The sequence below is a fragment of the Erpetoichthys calabaricus genome, chromosome 12 (assembly GCF_900747795.2).
Source record: "Erpetoichthys calabaricus chromosome 12, fErpCal1.3, whole genome shotgun sequence".
Classification (NCBI taxonomy): domain Eukaryota; kingdom Metazoa; phylum Chordata; class Cladistia; order Polypteriformes; family Polypteridae; genus Erpetoichthys; species Erpetoichthys calabaricus.
In genome coordinates, this window is record NC_041405.2 from 13,111,407 (window position 1) to 13,132,619 (window position 21,213).

Below are 21,213 nucleotides of genomic sequence, written 5' to 3' on the forward strand. Positions count from 1 at the left end.
GACCCCCACCCGTTCTGTTACCTAGCAACGTTTGTCCAAGTTGAGGAAAACGTACACTTCTGTTGAATGTTTTTTCCACTCGAGTGAAGCGATCTTTATTTAATTACTAAATTACTGACAGACACATTCATAATTAATGCCTAAAAACGCTTCCAGAGAGGAACCATATGCTTTCCTTCTTGCTCTAAGTAAAAACATTATCTGCTCATTTTTTTTATTTTATTTTTTGAAAATTGAGAATTGTACGGCCTGTCACTGTTACATGATACTTCACTGTTTAATATCTGATGAAAGTATTGTCACAAAAATAGATTTTGAATAACATTCACTTTCTTTCTTTCTTTCTTTCTTTCTTTCTTTCTTTCTTTCTTTCTTTCTTTCTTTCTTTCTTTCTTTCTTTCTTTCTTTCTTTCTTTCTTTAGGCACAGTTGGAGACTGGAAACATACCCTGACCGTGGCACAAAATGAATACTTTGATGAAGTATTCCAAGCAAAGATGAAGGGAGTACCTTTGAAGATGATTTGGGATCTCGATGAATGAGAAATTCTACTGCAGGATCAAATTCCGTTTTTTATAGCACTTACATTTTGATGGTAGCACTTGCAATTTGAGGAGGTCAGTTTCGGTGTCGGTTGATTTAGAGTGTACTTGGGTGCTTTATTCCTTTGTTAGTACAGTATGAATACACACTTTTTGATTAAAAAAAGAGCAGGTCTGGGGCCAGAGGTACAAATAAGAATGCCCTGAAGAACTGATGGTACCTCTGGTAAAGATAAGCTAAAATTCTATTACAAAATGCCTTCATTATTCATTAGCCTGTTCTTATACTCCAATTATTAAAGAAATCTAAACTTTCACTGGGGTATAACTACTTAAAAAATTCATAACAAACACGCACATATCACTTTTATTGATACCCCAGGAAATTTTAAATAAGATATATTTTGATTCGTATTCAACCCTTAGGAACTCTTAAGTGGTGAGTCATGATTTTCTGTTTCACTTGGATATAAATACACATTAACCCACAAGCCAAACCCCTTTAGTCATCCATCAGCAAGCGTCAAACCATAGAATCCACAAATTGAATGGTACAAATGATGGACAATCTTTATAAATCAGACAAAGGCTATGACAAAAAGCTTCAGGCCACATAATCTCCATTTCCACGATTACTTCAATGTCTCAGACATTTTAAACACATAGAACTGTGATGAACCTTCCTGGAAGGGGATGCAAGCCTGCGTTGCCTCAATGCACAGTCCAAGAACCAAACCTTTCACCAAGGAGTCACATTTGAGAAATTGTAATGGTTGAAAGAAGTCTCCAAATCTACAATTACACACCAGCATCAATCAACTTTATCAGGGCTTGTCACAGGAATGCCTTGACTGACCTCACACCACAGCCAGAGAAGCTTGAAGTTTGTTAAACGTTACTGGGACCGAGTTCTGTGATCAGGCTGAAACAAAAATAAAGTTTTCTTCCAACCAACACCAAAGCTGTGTCATACAGTTTTTGTTTCCCATAATTCTCATTTGTTCATGGTGATTTCGACAATGTAGTTTGAAATTTCAGTCCAAAAACAAGTGTTGTGTTTTCTTTTTTTTTATTAAATATTAATGAGAAGATTAACTTTTATCCATGGTGTGTCGCAGTAATGGAATTCGACCTTGCTATTATGACATGCGTGCAGTTTCTGGAGATTACAATTAAATATGAGTAACACATTTAAAAAAAAGTAAAAGTAAGACACAGAATAAGGAAATACAAGGAGTACAAAAATGTAAATACATCATTATTATCATCATAAAACACCGAGAACCTAATATACCACTGCAAAGTGAAAAATTAAAAAGCCAGAAAATGAAATGGTCAGAAGACTGATACAAAACAAGAACACACAAGGCTAATGTCACTGCAAGGAAGCACTGGCAAATGGATCTCCGGATTAAAGATGCTGCTGTACTTAGTATCGGTTTTAACCTGACATTTTGTTGTACAGGGATGTTATTTGTAGACATGGATGCAGGATCCATACATGTTTTTAGTTAGGGTTTTATCATGAAGGAGTCCTAGGGTGACCCTAGTCACACTTTCAGGCTCTTTATTATGTAGACCAGTTCCACTTTTGGCCACCGTCAGGGTTCACTGCTACTGCAGCTAAATATTTCCCCACTTTTCTTATAAACATTATGTGATACCAGATGACAAGATTGAGCACTAAAATAAACAGGAGAGGTTTTATTTATGCATTATAGATTAACATTCTCAAAGTTAAGGCTCCTAATGTGCCTAAAGTAGAAACAAAGTAAGATGAATGAAACAAATCATACCAACCCAACCTGGAAGGAGAGCCACTCTTTTTGTTTGATGTCTAGGCACTTAATGTACCTAGATGGCCAAGTGGCTCTTCATAGTAAGCTCATCAATTTCCTGAACGGGATATACTGACTTATCAAGCAACAGTAAATTTAAATGAAAATGACTTAGAGAGTGCGGTGGGCTGGCACCCTGCCCGGGGTTGTTTTCCTGCCTTGTGCCCTGTGTTGGCTGGGATTGACTCCAGCAGACCCCGGTGACCCTGTAGTTAGGATATAGCGGGTGTGAGATGGACGCTATGTAGTGCCCGACCTGACACAGACTTGACACTGAGGCACATGTAAAAATCAACAAAGAGACTTTTATTTCTTTCTTCAGCTGGAGGGCACATCTTCCCCATGAACCCTCCAGCCACAACACAGTCCCAAGCACAGTAACACAACCCTTCTCTCTTTCACCACCACTCTTCCGCAGCTTTGTCCTTCTTCCACCCGACTCTGGCCGCTGAGTAGTGGTCGCTGGACTTTTTTATAGCCCACCCTGAAGTGCTCCAGGTGCTTGATCACCTGTTCCTTATTGCACTTCCTGGGTGGGCTGTAGAGTTGTCCAGGCTGGTTCCGGGATCCATTCAGCACCCCTGGTGGCCACCCCAGATCCCCACAGGGCTGTGGAGAACTCCATCTCCCATGGAACCCTGCGGGAAACTGAGGCACCATCGTCAGCCAGGGAGGCTGCCACCAAGTGTCCTGGGGAGGTACTGAGGAGCCCATGGCTGCTCCCCCAGAACATAAGTAGAAGGGGACCCGGTCGCCTGCCACAGGGGTTAAATAATGGATGGATGGATGGATGACTTAGAGATACAGTAATCCCTCGCTATATCGCGCTTCTCCTTTTGCGGCTTCACTCTATCGCGGATTTTATATGTAAGCATATTTAAATATATATTGCGGATTTTTTGCTGGTTCTCGGATTTCTGCGGACAATGGGTCTTTTAATTTCTGGTACATGCTTCCTCAGTTGGTTTGCCCAGTTGATTTCATACAAGGGACACTATTGGCAGATGGCTGAGAAGCTACCCAACTTACTTTTCTCTCTCTCTCTTGCGCTGACTTTCTGTGATCCTGACGTAGGGGGATTGAGCAGGGGGGCTGTTCGCACACCTAGACGATACAGACGCTGGTCTAAAAATGCTGAAAGATTATCTTCACGTTGCTACCTTCTGTGCAGCTGCTTCGTCAAGCGACATGCTGCACGGTGCTTCGCATACTTAAAAGCTCGAAGGGCACGTATTGATTTTTGCTTGTTTATTTTTCTCTGTCTCTCTCTCTCTTTCTTTGTCTGCTCCTGACAGAGGGGGTGTGAGTTGCCACCTTCAACAGCTTTGTGCCGCGGTGCTTCGCATACTTAAAAGCCAAACAGCCCTATTGATTTGTTTGCTTTCCTCTCTCTTTCTGACAGTCTCTGCTCCTGACACGCACTCCTTTGAAGAGGAAGATATGTTTGCATTCTTTTAATTGTGAGACGGAACTGTCATCTCTGTCTTGTCATGGAGCACAATTTAAACTTTTGAAAAAGAGACAAATGTTTGTTTGCAGTGTTTGAATAACGTTCCTGTCTCTCTACAACCTCCTGTGTTTCTGCGCAAATCTGTGACCCAAGCATGACAATATAAAAATAACCATATAAACATATGGTTTCTACTTCGCGGATTTTCTTATTTCGCGGGTGGCTCTGGAACGCAACCCCCGCGATGGAGGACGGATTACTGTAATACAAGCCAAACTCTGTGCCTAAAGTCACGCCGATCTTTCCATTAAAGTTAGAACGTGAACCAGAAATCAAAAGTCAGAAATGAGAGTCCTAATGTGCCTAAAACAGAATAAAAGCAAGAAGAGTGCTGCAAATCATTCCAATACAAACCGAATGGACAGCAGCTCTTCTTGCTAAGTGCCTGGGCAATCCATGTACCTATGGTCTTTAAAATTACGGTGCCAAAGAGGTTCTTCAGAATAATGCCATAGGAGAACCATTTTTGTTTTGAAAAGAACCACTCCACATGAGAGTTCAAGAAAGACCCTTTGTCATTTTAGATCCAAAACAGGTACCACAAATACCCGTAGCTCATAACAGATTTGTGAAATACCAATGGAGTGCTAATTTTGAAAGGGCACTTACTGCATACAATAACACAGGTTTAGTTCAGGTGGTCTTGATCTTAGTATCTTGTTAGGTGGCTTACTATAATTAAAGATTAGGAGCCTTTTCAAAACCCAAAGAACCAATTTCATATACAAAGAACCCTACACAGAGTGAAATGGGTCTAAGAGGAACCACAAAAGCCAGTAAAGTGCCACTAAAGAACTAATATTTTTGAAAAACATACAAAGCCAAGTGGCTCTTCATAGTACGCTGCCCAGTCTCCTGAAAAGGCTACCACAACTAAGGAAGAGACAGTAAATTTTAACCAACATGACTGGAAGATAGTACAAGCTAAAGTCTGAACCAAACGTAATGCTCATCTTTCATCAAAGTTTGGTCAGGTCAGGTCACGTTGTGGAGCATGCACTGGTACAGTGCTTTGCCGCACCCGCTACACAACGAAACAGCTCGGGATCCTGGTTGGCAAAACCCAGGCAGACGCGCAGTCCAGTCCCACCCTTTGGAAATGACCCTCCATCTGCCACAGCCAGGTGTTACATGGGTGTCCCCTTGGCCTTGTCCAGCCACTCGGGCCCTCAATAATGAGGATCCTGCAGGCCGGATCACCATTTGGGAATCGCACCACATGGCTGTAATGCCGTAACTGATGCTCTCTCACAATGCAGGTAATGTGCCTCATTTAGGACTCTGTGAGCAACCGCTCATTCAACACAAAATTAGAAATTAAATTAAAAATCAGAAAGAAGAGCAAGAAATGGCAGCACCCATAGAAAAACACAGATGGTGTTAAAAATATGTAACTTTCTCAAGTAGCTCTGAAATCCAAAGCTCACCTCAAATTCATAATACTTGAGTCCCAACCAGAGCCGGACTGACGTTAACAATCAGCGGAAGTTTTCCCGGTGGCCTGCTGCCTGGCCTAGCCTGCATTCAGAGCAACCAATGAAATAAACTAATGGTGAAAATATATAATGTTATTATACTGGAAAACGAGCTGGTGTTATTTCTCTGTAGTGGGCACAAATCCTTTCATTTTAACGTTGGAGGGTTTCTTTTCTGGTTTCTGATTTTTGTTCAAGTTTTGACTTCGCGTGCGTCTCTCACTCTGACAGTTAAACAGGAGCGCAATGATGAGAAGTGCGTACGCCTGGTGCTTTTGTGATCAAAGTTGTATATGAAGATTGTTTAAAAGTTTGTAATACACTTTGAATTATATTTAGATGTTGTACGGGTTTTGGTATTTGTCACTGTGTATTTATTTTGTTTTATTTTTGCTTCAGATTTTAATGAAGTGTAACGTATGGTCACATTTTTAAAGGTGTTTTTTTCCTTTTTCCCTCAGAGTGACTGAATACACTACACAAAATGTTTTACTTTATTTTTTTATTAATGAAATACGTATGCGAGTGGAATGATTTGTGTTTTTAAATGTAACTGTTGTTCATTATTTCATGATAAGTTTGTTAATGAACGTGTCTTGTTTTTACTTTATTTTAATATTTTTAAAGTGCATCTGTCGCGCTCTGTCAGTTAAACCTTAGAGTTATGATGAGAGAGGGACTGAATAGGCTACACAAAATGTTTTATTTTATTTTTTTTTTATTCATGAAACATAATAAAATGATCACTGTTTCAACTGTGTTCATACACAACTTAGAAGAATAGTGCGGTGTTCATGTAGTAGTGACGCTACCGTTATTTAGAAAGAATTTGACATGGAGTCAAAGAAGAAAAAGGTTAGAGTGGAGAGGAAATGGGAAAGAAAGAAAGAAAAAACAATCTTGAAAAAGATGCACAAAAATAACAGATTTGTTCAGCAAGGTGTCAGGTAAGAAGCATTCATGCTGGTGAGGATTGCAAAATATGAGCGTTACTAGTTTGGAAATGAAATCAATGAACTGGAAACCTATCATTTTCTTTCCACTTCTAATACTGAATTGTAAAGTCATCTTTACCAATTTTGGTAGTGAGTGGTGTGTGCAACAATCGATTTCGTTAACATCAATTATCTCTGTTGTCAATTGTTTTCATTTTAATGGTATTGTGGAAGATGACCCGGACACCGACAGGCAGACACGTTTAAATCACCCCACACACGTTTATTTACAGTGTCCATATTTACAGTTCAGTGCCACACAAACCCCTAAAGTCCCCCAAAGTCCTGGCCACAACACAATGCCTTCCTTCTTCAGGTCGCCTCCTTGCCTCTCCTCCTGAGCTCCGTCCTTCTCCACTCCCGACTCAAGCCCCTGAATGAAGGGAGGCGGCCCCTTTTATATGCACCAGGATGTACTCCAGGTGTCTTCCAGCAATCTTCCCCAATCCTCTTCCCTCCAACACTTCCGGGTGTGGCAGAAGTGCTGAGGTCCAGGGCTCCAAAGGCATTGGGGTGCCCCCTGGCGGTGACCACGGGCCCATACAGGGTTGAGCTTCAGAGCTCTGTACCCGTGGTCCCCATAGCAACCAGGGTGGTCACCCCCACATGGTCTGAGGGAGACATAAGCCCTCCTCTGGTCCTCCGGGGCGTCCCGGCCAGGTTGCCCCCCCAGCCACCTGCGACAGTATGCATGTTAATAAAGTTAAACTCAGCACTGATGCTGCGTGGAGAATGCAAACTGGATAAAAGCAGAGTCTGCTAAAGTTTTCATGTAATGTATATCTGTTTTTGTTCAATAATGAATGAATGCAGGCATTATGCTAAATTAATTTTGGATGTGGCCTTTAAAATTGTCTTCAACAGTAGCAACGATGCTGTGTGAAGAATGCAAACTGGCCAGAAACAGAGTCAAATTTTCACAAAATGCATACCTGCATAAAACGTAATAATTATTGGTTTAGACTGAAACTGTCTTTATTATATAGTAGCCGTCCCCCGTGGCTCCGACTGTGTAGTAGTGAAACAGGACAGTGAGGAGGGCCCTGTCTCGCTCCCCACACCTGACATCACGCTTCCCCTCCCCTCGGCCCGAAGCCTCTTTCTTGGATTAGCGCGACTATAATTGTTGGCGTGATGAGAGAAGTCACAAAATCAACCAGAATGTTCAAGCAAATTATAGAAAAGAACCCGATCTAAATCCGTTAAGTAGTTCTCTCGTTTGCTAGCTGAGCGGAGGTATGTCCCGAGGCTGGTGCGTGAGTAAGGAGGCCACCTCGGCCTGGTGAGGATTGCAAAATATGAGTGTTGCTAGTTTGGATGACCGGACATTCAAAATGAAGTCAATGAACTGGAAACCTATCATTTTCTTTCCACCTCTAATACTGAATTGTAAAGTCATCTTTACCAATTTTGGTAGTGAGTGGTGTGTGCAACAATCGAATTCGTTAACATCAATTATCTCTGTTGTCAATTGTTTTCATTTCAATGGTATTGTGGAAGATGACCCGGACACAGACAGACAGAAACGTTTAAATCACCCCACACACGTTTATTTACAGTGTCCGTATTTACAGTTCAGGGCCTCTCATAAAATTTGTGCAAATAAATCAGTACCGGAAGGGAACTATGATACTTAGTGCAATGAGAGAAATCACAAAATCAACCGGAATGTTCAAGCAAATTGTAGAAAAAAACCCAATATCAATCTGTTAAGTAATTCTCTCTTGAAAAGTGGACAGACATACAGACAGACAGACAGACATTGGATTTTACAGATATATGGAGATAGTGTTAATGTTTAAAGAATGAACGAAGTAAAACATGTTTTTGATAATGCATTTTTCATAAAATATGAACTAATGAAAAAATATAGCTATTGGTGCCTCTGGCTTTTCAGCATTGGTTCAGCATCTTATTTTTAATACATTTAACAGAGTACAGTACATACAAATGTTGTGCATTGTTAATAGAAAAGTATTTTACATATCAAATTTTTCTAGGCGTCTAGGTTACACAGAGTGACAATGAAATGCATTACTTCATTTATTATTTTCATAGCCTACTTTATTCTAATATTAAAAGGCTGCAGGAGTGCAGACATTGCAAGGAGTCAATTATTCTAGGCAGGCATCAGGTATAAGGATTGACAGCACAGCATGTAGAACTGTAGGTAGTTGTAAGTGGGGATAGGAAATTGATACTTTTTGTGTTGTTATTATAAATTATTGCAGTTATTGTTATTATAGACCATGACAAATATAAGAAAAAGTGACAGATAGTTAGTGAATTTAGGTATTATTTATCATTTTGTTCTCTTGCAGCACAAGGGAATGTGTTAGAGATTTTAGAGGAAGAGAATGGTTCACAATTCAGGGCAGAGGAAGGTTTAAATAAAATAGCAGAGAGCAGTGAATTGTTGCATCGCCAGCTGACCTAACTAAGGGACAACTCGTAGTTTTTTGTTTACTAAGTGCATTCTTTAAAAAATGCTGGACAGACTTCTGTGACACTGAGACATTTTTTGAATCTTTTGTCTATTGAAGAAATTCAAAGTGCTCTTTTTTGACCAGCACTTCAAACTTTGTGGAAGAGTCTTCGGCATTACTGAGAGCGGCTCGGCTGTGGAGATTCCAGACTCCCCGTTGAAACTACATATCTAATCTCTGCACTGTGGACTCCACTGACAACTACTTTTTGTGGTTCAGTGCTTTTCGCACATTTGTTTTGATATAAATATTACAGAATTACATGGTGTTTATAATTATGAAGTGTCTCACACTTTATCAGAAGTTGTCCTGAGGCTAATATTTAAGATGTATGTGTAAAAGCTGAATCTACTGTCTCCTCATTCATAAATAATTCCAAGACAAAATCATGTTTGTTGGGTTTTTAAGTATGTGCCTGTACAAAAAAACTGATGGATATTGTGTGGCCGGGGTTAGACTTGGGATTCCTGGCCTAAATAAGCTTCCCAGTCCGGCTCAGGTCCCAACCCTTCAAAATTGAGGTACAGATTCAAAAAATCCATTCAGGATCTCTCACAAAATGGTGTTGATCATAACATAGCATGGTCTCTGGATGGAACTTGTAACGGCCGACCCCTTACCCAGCCGGCAGCTACACCTCCAAGACCTGTGGCCTGGATTATTTACTGAGAATGAATCTAACTATCAAGCCGTACCTCTAACAAAGTACACTTTTCCCCACAATCGACGGTGTAAATATAAACTCACAAAAGCAGATATGTAAAATTATACTGATTAAATGTATTAAATGAAACAACAAGACAAATGCAAAAACAGAAAGAAACATATATAAATATAAATATCCCTCCACCACATCAACAACGAGACACCACCATATATAAATACAACAAAACCCTCCCTTGCCCCTGTAACATATAACAAACAACATGAATAACAAAAAATGAATGAGATACGGAAATGATCGTGAACTTGAGTCCGGTTATAAAATCTGTCCTGAATACGGTTGACTGAACTAATGATAAATGAGTCGTTTGATTTTCCCGGAACAAAATGGAACAGCCTCACCGTGAATCCTCGGTGCGTGGTGGATGATGAATTCCGACCCCGGGGTCTCTCGTGATGAGGGTATTGAAATAAATCCGGCGGATTGAAAAACAAACTGGATGAAATGTGTGATGTGGAAATACTGCAGGTAAAGATGGCTTGTGGTCATGAAAATGAAAAAGTCTCCTTCTCGTCCTCTTCTCTGTCTCTTCTCTCGGCTATTCCCTTCCTGATGGCTTAAATGGTCCTGTGACGGCTATAATTGATTAATAGTGAACAGGTGTTTTCCAGGTTTGAGGCTGTGGTCTTCTTCCATCATCTGTCCCCCTTTACGGGGACGGCATTTACTGATACACACACATAAACAGCAAACAGTACAATGGAAACGAGACGCACTCAGTACTGACATTTGACAACACTAACTATGTAGCCCCGCTACAAACTGATGGAGTGAGAGACATTGAAAACTGATGGATATTGTGTGGCCGGGGTTAGACTTGTGATTCACGGCCTGAATATGCTTCCCAGTCAGGCTCTGGTTCCAACCCTTCAAAATTGAGGTACAGATTCAAAAAATCCATTCAGGATTTCTCACAAAATGGTGTTGAGCATAACATAGCATGGTCTCTGGATGGAATTGATGGAGTGAGAGACACTGAGCCTCTCTATAACTTTGAATTTATGCTGGCTTGTGCTTCCCTAGTGCATCCCTTGGACCAATGTGTTGTATAATGTAGATGCCGACTTCCTTCTAATGTTTAGGTTTCACATCCTTTGACCTGTCCTGGCCAGAAACGACTTATGGTTTCTCATGCGTAGAACTGGGTTACGACAAACCTGTTGTCCTTGTAGATTCATGGCCTGTGATTGAAATGGAAGTAGAGGCCACTACTGCATAATTTATACTGGTTCTGATCTTGTGTTCTCTAAGAGAACAGACATAGATTTTATCTATTCTCTACATAGTAAGAGAATAACAAGAAACGTATAGTCTTCTGACTATCGAACGTTTTCCCAAATTCATGCTTTATCACGACAAAGATACTGTACGTCTTTAGAATGTCAGGTAAAGTATGAAATCAAATCAAAGAAATAGTTTGAACGTCCAACATTACGTCATATCTCTTCACCTTAAACGATACAGGAATGAGGTTGGAATTACTGCGCATTTGTCTCTCTTCCATGTGCAGATTTTATTTCCCACAATAGCATCTCATTTTCCTGACTTTGCACCCAAGTGGTAATTTGTATAAAATGTACAAATAAAGTAAAGTGTGGATGCTGTTACTCATTATGAAAACTGTAAGACATGCTGGCATTAGATAGATAGATAGATAGATAGATAGATAGATAGATAGATAGATAGATAGATAGATAGATAGATAGATAGATAGATAGATAGATAGATAGATAGATAGATAGATAGATAGATAGATAGATAGATAGATAGATACTTTATTAATCCCAATGGGAAATTCATATTGGAGTGATCAATAAATAAAAATAGAAAAATAAAAGTAGAAAAGTACACATACATATACAGTCATGTACTGCTCAAATAAAAGTTTGGGGTAATAATGCTTAATCGGAAGAATGACTACAGATGGAAAGTACATGAAGTGGTGAAAACAGTCCTGGAGTTATTTTCTTTGTTTGGGTGAATTTTGTTGACTCCTGGTATGGATTTTCTCAGAACCTGTAGGATTGAGAGGCTGCAAAAGATCACGACAGTAAGGGCTCCAATAAGAAAATAGATATGTTACGGCCAAAACCCGAAGTTCTGCCAGTTCCCGAATTGGCCGGCCATTTTGCATTTTGACCAAGAGTTGTGGCCAAAGTCTGAATTACTAGAAATGACCAGTGTATACAGGTAGTCCCCAGGTTACAGACATCCAACCTACGACTTACGAACGTGGCTGCAGCTGCGACGCATGCGCCTCAGTAACTGCTGCTCTGTCATCTTCAGCCTGGGGACTCTGCAAGCGACAAAACCAAAAGTTAAGAGAAGAGCACAACAGAGATTTGGTATCTGCATATAGGATAAGGATTTGCACTTATTGCCATCCTTTGATTGCATTGCGTCGATTATACAGGGGTCATGACCTCAGAGGCCACACCCCTGGCAACGCTAGAAGCAGACCTAGTTCAAGTTCAAGCACTTTATTGTCATTGTGTAACACAACAAAGTTACTTTTTGTGACAGCCCCAAAGTGTATTTAGTGAGTAAGCCCCAAAGTGTATCTGCCTTTTTCTTTCATTTAGCAGCACCGGATGGATAACTGCGTTTCATATTAATATGGTACGTGCGAAACTGCTAACGTGAATAAGACGCAGTTACGAGCGGAGTACAATAAGGCCAATGCCAAGGTGAAAAAGGAAAGAAAGCGTTATACGCGACAGAAAAACACGGTGAAGAAGTCTGTGCCTACTCTCACGATGCAACCGTGGTCTGGAACGGAATGGTCTCCTCCGACGATAGCACACTATTTATTGACTTTTGTGGGGGCATGTCGTAACAGGGCCCTGGCCATAGCGAATGCCCCAAGCCCCAGTTCCCTGTTGCAGTGTCCCTGCCCCGGGAAAGGGCAGTAAGCTTAGCATTAAACTTCGTAGTACAGATACATAGCTTGCGTCGATCTTTAAAAAAAAAAAAACAACCCTCGAATGATGGGGCCCCTTTTGTCTCGGGACCCTGGGCGACTGCCCTGCTCGCCAATGCCTAAGAACGGCCCTCGCCTCAGTTGTCAGGGTCCTGGGCTTAAATCCCAGGCTTGCGGTTGCCCCTTTCTGGGTTTGCTGCAGATATTCAAGTATCATGCCAAAAATAAATTCGTCAGGCTGATGAAACTAATTTGGCTGAAGGTGTGTGCGTGAGCGTGACATCTTGTCACTGCTGCCAGGTTAGGGAGTGGCTGAATGGTTAAATAAGGCACACAAAAAAACTCGAACAGAACAGCAGCCGTTTAGTTTACCCCTGTAACGATCAGTGAAGAAATGTCCGACGATCAGTCAGACTCCGGAGATGCTTACCTGAAGGAATATAAAGGCTTTCATTTCCCGAAGGAGAAAATGTCTTCGGATCACATCCAGTCATTGGAAGACTTTGAAATTCGGGACAGCGATGTGTTTCTCGTGACGTTTCCAAAATCAGGTAAGGCCGGTGTGCTTAAAAGAAATAAGTGATGAGAAGCTAGCGAGAAGTGACATATGAGGCAAACCACGGAGTGGTCTTAATGCTGATACGTGTGACCACGTCCTGAAACGGGACACTGCAATAAAGCGCATGCTCACAAGGCACCCCGCTATGTACTGAATGTTTTACAAAAGAATGCAAGGGTGGATTTTTTCATACGAGTTTAGCTTATTTTAAAACGAGGCTTTTATGATAGCATTTAAAATTTGGAAGTTATTTTTCATTATTCTTTAATTAATATTTATTTGGATTTGGCGGTATGCTGCCAGGTTTAATTGTTGCGACTGAAATTGACGCAGTTTCAGATCGATATAAACTTGGACGAGCAAGACAAAAGCAAATGCACTTTTTAAACCTCTTCAAAGTGTCGAAAAATTAAACTTAAAAAAGCGATTGCAGCTCTGGTGGTTAACGCTGCCGCGTCGCAGGTCCAGCCTGTGGCGGCTGAATCCCCAGTTCTAATGCTGTCTGCTAAGGGTTTGCACGATCCGTCCGTCCAGGTACTCGTTTTCCAAAAAAAAAACGTCCTGCGTAGCTGGGCCTTTTCGGTTAGGGGGTCGTTGCTAGCAGGGGTTGACGATGAAGGAGACGGTCCGGCACGGGCGCATTTTTTTAGGGGCGACGCTTTTGAAACTGGAGCACCCGGAGGAAAACATGCAAACTACATGCAGGCAGGACTGGGACGACAACCCCTGAACATGAACCTGGGTGTCTTTACCGCGAGGCGACAGCACTACCACTGCGCGATCGTGCTGCCCCAGAGATTCGTTCATGAATTTTCAAAGAAGGCACTATATAACATATGAATAAATAGAAAAGGCACTATATAGGTAATGTGCACTTCTTTGTCGACCAGTGTTAATACAGAATAGGACTGAATACTTTTTGTAAGCACTCCTATCTATCTGTTATTTAGTGTCCTTCCTAGCTATCTGCATGTTATACAGTGCGTCTCTTATCTATCTATCTATCTATCTATCTATCTATCTATCTATCTATCTATCTATCTATCTATCTATCTATCTATCTATCTATCTATCTATCTATCTATCTATCTATCTATCTATCATTTATGCAGTGCCTTCTATCTATCTATCTATCTATCTATCTATCTATCTATCTATCTATCTATCTATCTATCTATCTATCTATCTATCTATCTATCTATCTATCTATCATTTATGGAGTGCCTTCTATCTATCTATCTATCTATCTATCTATCTATCTATCTATCTATCTATCTATCTATCATTTATGGAGTGCCTTCTATCTATCTATCTATCTATCTATCTATCTATCTATCTATCTATCTATCTATCTATCTATCTATCTATCTATCTATCATTTATGCAGTGCCTTCTATCTATCTATCTATCTATCTATCTATCTATCTATCTATCTATCTATCTATCATTTATGCAGTGCCTTCTATCTATCTATCTATCTATCTATCTATCTATCTATCTATCTATCTATCTATCTATCTATCTATCTATCTATCTATCTATCATTTATGGAGTGCCTTCTATCTATCTATCTATCTATCTATCTATCTATCTATCTATCTATCTATCTATCTATCTATCTATCTATCTATCTATCATTTATGGAGTACCTTCTATCTATCTATCTATCTATCTATCTATCTATCTATCTATCTATCTATCTATCTATCTATCTATCTATCTATCTATCATTTATGGAGTACCTTCTATCTATCTATCTATCTATCTATCTATCTATCTATCTATCTATCTATCTATCTATCTATCTATCTATCATTTATGGAGTGCCTTCTATCTATCTATCTATCTATCTATCTATCTATCTATCTATCTATCTATCTATCTATCTATCTATCTATCTATCTATCTATCTATCTATCATTTATGGAGTACCTTCTATCTATCTATCTATCTATCTATCTATCTATCTATCTATCTATCTATCTATCTATCTATCTATCATTTATGGAGTACCTTCTATCTATCTATCTATCTATCTATCTATCTATCTATCTATCTATCTATCTATCTATCTATCTATCTATCTATCTATCTATCTATCTATCTAGCTATCTATGGAGTGCCTTCTATCTATCTATCTATCTATCTATCTATCTATCTATCTATCTATCTATCTATCTATCTATCTATCTATCTATCTATCTATCTATCTATCTATCTATCTATCTAGCTATCTATGGAGTGCCTTCTATCTATCTATCTATCTATCTATCTATCTATCTATCTATCTATCTATCTATCTATCTATCTATCTATCTATGGGCGACAGCAGGGCCTTCAGCTGCATAACGCCCAGACTCTGGAATGACGTACCGAAATTAATCAGGTCAGCTGACTCCATGAATTCTTTTAAAAAAACAACTCAAAACTCATCTGTTCAGGAAGGCTTTTAGCTCTACTTGACATTATCACCCTTCTCTCAGTTTACTTCTCTGTCAATATGCTCATGTAACCTATATGTGTGTGTGCTAGACCATCAATTATGTTGTCTGTTAGGCTTTTTTTTTTCTCTGAATTCATTGTCATAATCTTCTTTATTTATGTATCTGGTTTGTACAATGCTATATACTGTATACCCTGCCGTTCTTCTTATATTCTGTAAGTGCCTTGAGCATGGGAAAGGTGCTATATAAATAAAATGTATTATTATTATTATTGTTATTATTATTATTATTATCTATCTATCTATCTATCTATCTATCTATCTATCTATCTATCTATCTATCTATCTATCTATCTATCTATCTATCCTGCAAATTATACTAAAGTTACCATTTATCTATCAGGCTGCAGAGTTAACAGTAGATTGCCAGGTACTTGCAGATAGGAAAGTTCTTCTGACTTCATGTGTAGACACATATAAGCCACAAGAGGGCAGTAAGCTCTTTGATGTACAGTAAATGTTGCTATAAAAGTGTTTACTTTGAGGACATCAGAGTACATGACAGCGGACTAGTTATCTCCCCCTAGCGGAGACAGACACATATACAATGGTGGCTCATATACAGACTCTGGCACAAGTGTAATTCTGCTGCCTGGTGACTCAGAAGCTGTCAAAGTCACGTTGTCTCTTAAAAGAAACAGGAATGATAATTCGATACTTGGGCAGGTAAGGCTGACCTTCTAAGTACAGATCAAGATTCACTTTCAAGATTGCTTGAGAGTTCTTTGTCCAAAAGGAATTCTGGTGATGGCCTTGAATTTAAAACTGAGGTAGGGTCCATGACAAAGCCCCTGATATCAACAGGATTCATTAAATTATCATAAACACATAAGTACTTTAGGGCGGCACGGTGGCGCAGTGGGTAGCGCTGCTGCCTCGCAGTTGGGAGATCTGGGGACCTGGGTCCTCCCTGCGTGGAGTTTGCATTTTCTCCCCGTGTCTGCGTGGGTTTCCTCCGGGCACTCCGGTTTCCTCCCACAGTCCAAAGACATGCAGGTTAGGTGGATTGGCGATTCTAAATTGGCCCTAGTGTGTGCTTGGTGTGTGGGTGTGTTTGTGTGTGTCCTGCGGTGGGTTGGCACCCTGCCCGGGATTGGTTCCCTGCCTTGTGCCCTGTGTTGGCTGGGATTGGCTCCAGCAGACCCCCGTGACCCTGTGTTCGGATTCAGCGGGTTGGAAAATGGATGGATGGATGGATGGACATAAGTACTTTAGATATACCATCCATTTTCCAAACCGTTGAATCCGAACACAGGGTCTGCTGGAGCCAATCCCAGCCAACACAGGGCAGGAACCAATCCCGAGCAGGGTGCCAACCCACCGCAGGACACACACAAACACACCCACACACCAGGGCCAATTTAGAAACCAATTTAGGAAACCAGAGCACCCAGAGGAAACCCATGCAGACACGGAGAGAACATGCAAACTCCACGCAGGGAGGACCCGGGAAGCGAACCCAGGTCCCCAGGTCTCCCAACTGCGAGGCATGAGCACTATCCACTGCGCCACCGTGCCGCCCCACTTTAGATATACAAACTGTCAATATTCTGAAATATAACATCACCTCACCAACAGCTTTAAAATGTCTCACTCTGTAGTATAATTTCATGCATTTCTTCAATTCTCCAGGTACAGTGTGGACCCAGCAAATCGTGACCCTGATCTTTGAGGATGACTGCACTGAAGTCTACCAGAAGAACATCGAGCGAATGCCTTGGATTGAGTACCCAATGGATGGCTACGATTTTGTAAATCGTCCATCGCCTCGCCTCTATGCCACTCACCTGCCGTACCATCTGGCGCCCAAAGCTTTGAAGGAAAAGAAAGCCAAAGTGAGTCACAGAAACAAAAGCAAATGTTTGATCACACTGACGGAGAAGAAGGTCATTAGATTTAGTAAATTATGAGTGTCATTTCCAGGAAGACAAGTTGGATGACACCTTGTAAATAATTTGACTTAAATAAGATTTATTACACGTTACTTAATTCAAAGTTGTAATTCAGAGGAATCACAAGAGAAATGAACAGGAATCATGAATCAGATGGGTGGCGCTTGCACATGCTCTTTGAACATCTACATGTGTAACAGAAGACACTGCTGACATCACACGTGCGCTACATCACTGAATCTTTTCTCTCGTACTCGCAAATAAATTTCTGTGACCAATTGAAAAAAGCCGTTCATTAAGAATAAATTGTTAGCGAGTGTGTGTTTTACCCAAGCAATATCACACACTAGCCTTACTGCATTTTCTCTTTATCTGCGATGAAGTGTTTTGGTAGACAAATATTCAGCTGACAGCGCATTGATGGCTTTATTCTTGTAGCCATGTTAGTTGCATGCAGTGGTAGACATGGCTACAAAAGAGCCGTTCTCGAGTTTCTTTTTAATGTTGTTCTCATTTATGATTTCTTGTTTTACATTCACTGCTGTGTGTTGGGTTTTCTGATTCCTTAAGGATGCCATGTTAGGAGTTTATGATGGATGCAACCCTTGTTGTTGCTTTGGGTTCTTTGAGCGACAGTGTGAACCTGCGATTGTGTAGGATGAAGTTCTGTTTGCTTTAGTCTGTTGCATATCAATAACTTAGGCATACTTGTTGTTAATAGCCTGAAAGCCAGCGTTGGTTGTAAGAACAGGACTGTATCCCTGCACTGCTCTGCTCCTTGTCCAGTCACGTACCCCCTTCATGTTTGTCCCACCCTGGTCAAAACTATGCCAGCTGGGCAGCTTGCTACAAGAGTGCTACATGATTTAACAAATGCTAAGCCTCATCCTACCTACTCGTTATTTATTACAAGCGTTTATTTCTATTTTAAGTCTGAAGTAGGCCAGAGGTCATCCCCACCCACTCTTCCTCATTTGGCCCCTGGAAGCAAATGTTTTCTTATTATAGATGCCTTTTATTGTTTGTTTTGTTTTTGACAAAAATGTTTCCTAATATGGACTATAATTGGCTCTTCACAAAAGGGATCATCATAAAAAAGAGCAAAGTGATGTTCTGTAACAACTCAAGTTTTCTTGACCCCAGTCCAAATCTGTGACTCAAAAACAAAACAAAACAAAAAAAGTCAATCAATCAACATATTTTTGATATATGTTTGTCAGATTTCTTATATTTATATCAGGCATTTCTTTCCTTTGAATGTATAACACCTGTAAGAAGTATTCCCCTCCTTGGACGTTTTCACATTTTATTATAAAACTAGTGACCTGGCGCGCGCTACGCTGCGCGTTGGATGACCACAGTTGAAGGACTCCCTGTTTAAACGCGCCTGGCAGTCGTGAACTGGGTCCTTCATCGCACCGCATTTGATTTTTGCATGGGAAACAAAATTTCAAAATAAAACCCATGATTCACGAAGTGTGGGACGCAGACTAATCAGAATCGTATACGTTGTGTAAATGGTTGTAAGGAAGAGGAGGATCATACCGTTGAGGACGTCCTGTGCTTGTCGAGGGGGCATGTAGTGGTACTTCATTCTGAAGAGCAAAGTCTCTTTCTTTCACGATCACGGCGTAATGTGTCCTGTCTCTCTGTAGGGGTTTGTCTATTATGGTTGTTCTGCAATCGTAAGGACCTGTCGTCGGGTGTGTCATTGGCATGCTTTTGCCTCTTTCTTTCGCGATCACGGTGTAATCTGTCTTCTCTCTCTGTAGGGGTTTCAGTTGCCTTTCGTTATGCGGCAGAGATGCGTCGTTGAGCTAATCTGTGTGAATGCTGAGTGTCCGTTTCTTGCGAGCGACTGGCACGCCTTTGCCTCTTTGCTTCGTGATCACGCTGTAATGTGTCCTCTCTCGCAGCAGCAGGTTGAATTGCCTTTCGTTTCGGCATTGTTCCGTAAGGTCTCCGCCGTACAAGTGCACATGGGTATCTGAAGACGGAAAGGCATAGTGGGCCGGAAGGGAGAAAATAGAAAATCACGGCTTGAAACACATGAATTGGTGACCAGGGGAACCATCCGACTCAGACGCGGGGCTCGAAATACTCAGGTGCACAAAGGGGAAAGAATGGAGGGGGGTAAGCAGGAATTCTGAGAGGGGAAGGACTGGGGCTTTTCTACGGGGGCGGCTATACAGCCAAAAGGAACCCGGACCCGGACTCGGACACGGACACGGACACCGCCCTGGGCTTTTATTATATAGATATTATGTTAATTTGAGTTTTCTGACTCTGATTGACAGTCAAAATGAAAATAGACCACTGCACTGGACTGGAAATAAAGGATAAAGAGTACATGATAAAGTAGAACGTCGTAAAGAATTAAAAAATGTTGGCGCGGTACACATGCAGAGCAGGTTAGAGATAATGGAAGTACGAAAATTCGAAAGTCTTAAAAAAAAGGATAGGAAAGATCGCATTAGCACAAACAAATGGAAATTATTACTCCGTGAAATAATGGTACAGCAAAAAGAGATCGAATATATTGTTCTGATTTAAACTTTAAGTCGGAGACTTATAGATCGTCTAATTCGTGTTGCCAGCGAGAATTAAAAGATTCCAAAAACGTTGCTGTGGTATGAAGTCCTGTGAGACGGAGACTTTTAACGTGAGATTCTTTCAATTCACGCCCTACTTACAACTATTTTCAAACAAGACCACGATTATCTAACATCAGTCGAGTGAATGCTTTTGTCAGACACTTCCTGCGCTCTCAGCTCTTATAAAATTTAACAGGACAATAATTTTATGTGTTCTAGATGACACGTCAACGACTAAACGAAACGATATTCACTCACAGGCAGTTATACGTTGTGTTGTCACGATGTAAGTCCAAACACAGAATCAAATTTCAATGTGATCTTGAAGAAAAGTTAATTCCAAATATTGTTTTTACTAAAATTTTAAAGTACAAGTGAAAATAATGCATATTTAAAAATTCCCATCACAATAACAATCTCTTCAAATTGTATATCCGGTTTACCAAACCCAGGGGTGGGCGAGTGAAGCGAACAGGGGGCAGAGCCCCCTAGTAATTTATTGTAGAAATCTGTTATCATTTTGACAATAAAGAGTCTTTTTCTGTTGATTAATGTAAAACAAAATGCCTAATTAAATCCATTGTAATGTTGTATAACGATAAAGTGAGAAAACTTCCAAGAGGTGGATACTTTTGATGGGCACTGTACTCTCATAAAATACTACTTAATTAAACATTATGTTGATTAATGAATCATGTTTTTTTGGAATGTAATTATAGTTTGTAGCCAATATAAATTAAACTTTATTAGTCTAGTGCAGGGTTTCTTAAAACGTTTTTTTGTTGTGACCCAATCTTGCCCTTTTTAGTGTTGTTGAGACTCATTCCTTGTGCAATTATTAGCTTGATCATCAGACCATGGGGGGTTTGGTCCCCCTTGGAGAAAAATAGATAATTGTTAGGGTGGGGCTATCAAAGACAACATTTGGAGCAAATTCGATTGCCTGATCCACCCTCGGTGACCCACCTCAACCCACTTAACAAACCCTCCACGGCCCATCACTGTTAAATACAACAGTAACTCCCGACCCAACAGCAGCAGCCCACGACCCACCAATAGTTAAACACTCTAGTGAGTTTAATTTAGCTTACACTGAATTGTTACTTTTTTACTTGACATACGAGGACTGAGAGTTTCATTACCACTCTTCCCAAGCTTACTGCAAAATTCAATCAC

The 21,213-nt window shown here is 40.4% G+C and overlaps 1 protein-coding gene and 1 long non-coding RNA gene across 9 annotated transcripts in view; one reads left to right on the forward strand and one right to left on the reverse strand.

Annotated features, from left to right (window-relative positions):
* LOC114661888 (amine sulfotransferase-like) overlaps window positions 1-21,213 on the forward strand; it is a 164,806-nt gene that overhangs the window by 131,488 nt on the left and 12,105 nt on the right. For 2 of the 8 annotated variants that reach the window (XR_007936401.1, XR_007936400.1), the window contains one exon: window positions 728-1,502. The exons of 5 other annotated variants lie outside the window; for them this stretch is intronic. Coding sequence is in view for 1 of the 3 variants with exons in the window: in XM_028815111.2 (XP_028670944.2) it covers window positions 423-541 (119 nt within the window). In the remaining 2 variants the exon portion in view is untranslated. Of the gene's footprint in view, window positions 1-422; window positions 1,503-21,213 lie in introns of those variants that run through there. One more of the 8 variants, XM_028815111.2, reaches the window with a different exon arrangement.
* Window positions 1-21,213, reverse strand: part of LOC127529791 (uncharacterized) — a 97,471-nt gene that overhangs the window by 63,437 nt on the left and 12,821 nt on the right. The gene's annotated exons all lie outside the window — the stretch shown is intronic.